Consider the following 3508-nt stretch of genomic DNA (forward strand, 5'->3'; position numbering starts at 1 on the left):
GAGCGAGACTAGAGGCTCGGAGGTTGCGTGGTACAGAGCGGGGTTTGATTAGGCCACGAAGGTAGCTTGGGGCTGGTCCATTTTTGGCTTTGTAGGCGAGCGTCAGTGTTTTAAACTGAATGCGTGCAGCTACAGGAAGCCAGTGAAGAGAACGTAGCAGTGGGGTGATGTGGCAGTGTTTGGGTTGGTTAAAAACCAGACGTGCAGCTGCATTTTGAATGAGCTGTAAGGGTTTAATCGTGGACATGGGAGCTCCAGCCAGAAGGGAGTTGCAGTAGTCCAACCGTGAGATTACAAGTGATTGCACCAGAATCTGGGTAGCTTCCCTGGAGAGAAATGGACGAATCTTCCTGATGTTGTACAGGAGGAACCGGCATGATCTTGTCATGTTGGCTATATGAGGAGAGAATGTCAGCTGGTTATCAAGGACAACACCAAGACTTCTTACCTTATTAGATGGTCTGATCTGGGAGTCATCCAGAGAAATTACTAGGTCCTGGGTTGGAGACTGATCTCCAGGAATGAGCAACATCTCTGTCTTGCTGGGATTAAGTTTTAGATGATGAGCCGACATCCATTGTGAGATATCTTGCAGACATGCTGAGATGCGAGCTGAGACTTGCGTGTCTGAAGGAGGAAATGACAGAACGAGCTGAGTGTCATCTGCATAGGAGTGGTAGGAGAAGCCATGGGAGGCTATGACCTTGCCCAGAGAGCAGGTGTAGATAGAGAAAAGAAGTGAGCCAAGTACAGAGCCCTGAGGAACACCGGTTGAGAGAGTGCATGGGGGAGATATGGATCCCCTCCATGACACTTGGTAGGAGCGCCTTCCAGGTAGGAGGCCATCCATTGCCATGCTGAACCTGTTACTCCAAGGTTGGAGAGAGTGGTCGGGAGAATGCTGTGATTCACTGTGTCGAAGGCTGCAGTGAGGTCAAGAAGAATAAGGACAGATGACAGTTTGGCTGCTTTGGCAGCATGAAGCTTCTCAGTAACAGCTACAAGTGCTGTTTCCGTAGAATGCGCTGCCTTGAAGCCAGACTGGTACGGATCGTGGAGGTCATTCTGAGTGAGAAAGGCAGATAGTTGGTTATAGACAGCACGTTCAAGAATTTTGGATAGAAAAGAGAGGAGTGAGACAGGTCTGTAGTTGTTAATGTCTGTAGTGTCTAGTGTAGGTTTCTTAAGAAGGGGAATGACCTGAGCTTTCTTAAAAGCAGTAGGGACAACACCTGATGTCAGGGAGTTGTTGATGATGGGTGTGATGAAGGGGATTAGGTCCTGTGAGATGTCTTTGAGGATGGTGGATGGTATAGGGTCAAGTGCGCATGTAGTGGGATTGCTGGATGAGAGGAGCTGTGTAACCTCATCCATGGTGAGTGGGGTGAAGCTGGTGAGTGTGTTGGTGGGTTGAGAGTCAGTTGAAAGTGGGTCAGTCGGAGAGAAGGATTGATTGATTCTGTCGATCTTGTCCTGAAAGAATGTTGAAAAGTCAGTAGCAGTGAGAGAGGCAGAAGGGGGAGGGGGAGGAGGGTTTAAAAGAGAGGAAAAGATAGCATGAAGCTTACGTGGGTCAGCAGCAGATTGTTCAAGCTTGGCTTTGTAAAAAGATGTTTTTGCAGCAGTCACGTCAGATGAGAACCTGGACAGCAGATCGTGGTAGGAGTGGAGATCAACACTGAGCTTAGATTTCCTCCACTTTCTCTCAGCTGCCCTTAATTCTCTTCTGTTGCTGCGCAGTGCATCTGAAAGCCAAGGAGCTGGGTGAGAAGGTTTTCCTCGTTTGAGGGTAGGAGGACAGAGCTGATCGAGGGATGTTGAAAGAGAAGAGAGTAGAGTATTAGTTGCGGAGTTGAGTGGAAGGGTAGCAAGCATGTCAGGGTTAGGTAGTGAAGTTAGGATGTTGGAGATTAGCAGGGAGGAAGATAAAGAGTGAAGATTGGGGCGTGTTGTAAGGGTGAAAGTGTGGTTGGAGGTAGGAAGAGTTGGGAGACAGAGAGAGAAGGACACAAAGTGATGGTCAGAGAGGTGGAGTGGGGTGACAGTGAGGTCCAGAGCAGAAGCTGGACGGCTGAAGACCAGGTCCAGAAGATTGCCTCCTTTGTGTGTCGGAGGGCTGTGGTTAAAGAGGAGGTCGAAAGATGAAAGAAGAGGAAGAAGGCAGGAGGACTGAAGTGTAGGGAGATTAAAGTCACCAAGAAGAGTTAGAGGAGTTCCATCTGAAGGGAAGAAACTCAGAAGAACATCCAGCTCTTCTATGAAGTCTCCCAGTGCGCCAGGTGGTCTGTAGATGACAATGATATGAAGAGTAATCGGAAAAGTAACAGTAATAGCATGAAATTCAAAAGATGAAATGTTAAGGTGAGAAACATTCACAGTAGTGAATTGCCATTTCCTGGTCAGGAGCAAACCTGTACCACCACCCCTACCAGATCCTCTCGGTGTATGAGAGAAGGTGTAGGCAGAGGATAAGGCTGCTGGTGTTGCTGAGTTCTCGGTGGTGATCCATGTCTCAGTCAGTGCCAGGAAGTCAAGGCTGTGAGAAAGTGCAAAAGCTGAGATAAAGTCAGCTTTCTGGACGGCTGATTGACAGTTCCAGACCCCACCTACCACCACTGTTTGAGACTGTTGCAACAGTTGGGGGTAGATGAGGTTGCTGGCGTTGCTGTTCCTATAATGTGCCCTCTGATGTCTGCAGGGTCTGTGAGATATAAGCACAGGAATAATTGAGTAGCACATGCTGAGAAAAAGTTTGATGGATTAAACAATGTCAGAGACTGATAGTACTTACCCAAGTTAGTTTAGATTAGTAGAAAAAACCTAGTGATAGAGAAGACCAGTCTGTAGCGGAGATTTAATTTTATACTAAGCTTAGCCCTGCCCCTCAATTCACACCTAGGCCTCTAACAAAAGGCACCTGAAGCCACTTTAACCAATCAGCAAAACACAGATTATTGCATCAGACTATTTTTTAACAATAGTTAAATGCTACTTAAATGCTACTTCAATTCTAGCAATGTTAATAATCAAAGTTACAAAGATAACAAGTCTAGAACAAGTTACAGCAAAAAATATACACTTTAACCAGAAGCTTACCTTACCCAGGAATACAAATGAACACTAAAAGTTACAAGCACTACAAGCACACAGCTGTTATAGTGTTGTTGTTTTTGTTGTTGTTTTTAATGTCTCTTCTTTTGTATATACAGTATAAATCTGTTCAAGCTACTGAGGGACAAATGGGGGGAATGTGTGTTCTGAGTAAACAATAAAAGCGATGTCCAGTACCTTGTTTGAGTGCCATGACCCATTTATTTCCACAGTGTATTTATGCTCATCTTAGTACAGCTCAGTCCATAGATCTTCATGGGTAAGTTTTTCTTTGGATAGTTTCTTCTTGTACAAATGCTGCCTGCAACGCTGCCACTCTGACACAGTCAAAAACTGTTTGCTTTCCCTCTCACACATCTGCCACTCATCACCCGTGTCTTACCTTAATGCCTTTCCT

General features: G+C 46.0%; 1 protein-coding gene across 1 annotated transcript; it reads right to left on the bottom strand.

Moving 5' to 3' along the window:
* Positions 1-984: 984 nt before the first annotated feature.
* LOC134318319 (uncharacterized) lies at positions 985-3035 on the bottom strand. The gene is made up of 2 exons (XM_062999178.1): positions 1569-3035; positions 985-1065 (listed from the first exon to the last, which is right to left on the bottom strand). Exons 1-2 carry the CDS (start codon positions 2737-2739, stop codon positions 1061-1063), a joined length of 1176 nt encoding a protein of 391 aa, XP_062855248.1. The 5' UTR covers positions 2740-3035; the 3' UTR covers positions 985-1060.
* Between the last annotated feature and the right edge of the window lie 473 nt (positions 3036-3508).

The sequence above is a fragment of the Trichomycterus rosablanca genome, chromosome 7 (assembly GCF_030014385.1).
Source record: "Trichomycterus rosablanca isolate fTriRos1 chromosome 7, fTriRos1.hap1, whole genome shotgun sequence".
Taxonomy (NCBI): domain Eukaryota; kingdom Metazoa; phylum Chordata; class Actinopteri; order Siluriformes; family Trichomycteridae; genus Trichomycterus; species Trichomycterus rosablanca.

Excerpts from the sequence above, each read along its gene's own strand:
- LOC134318319 (XM_062999178.1), bottom strand. The coding sequence starts at position 2,739 with ATGTGCTACTCAATTATTCCTGTGCTTATATCTCACAGACCCTGCAGA.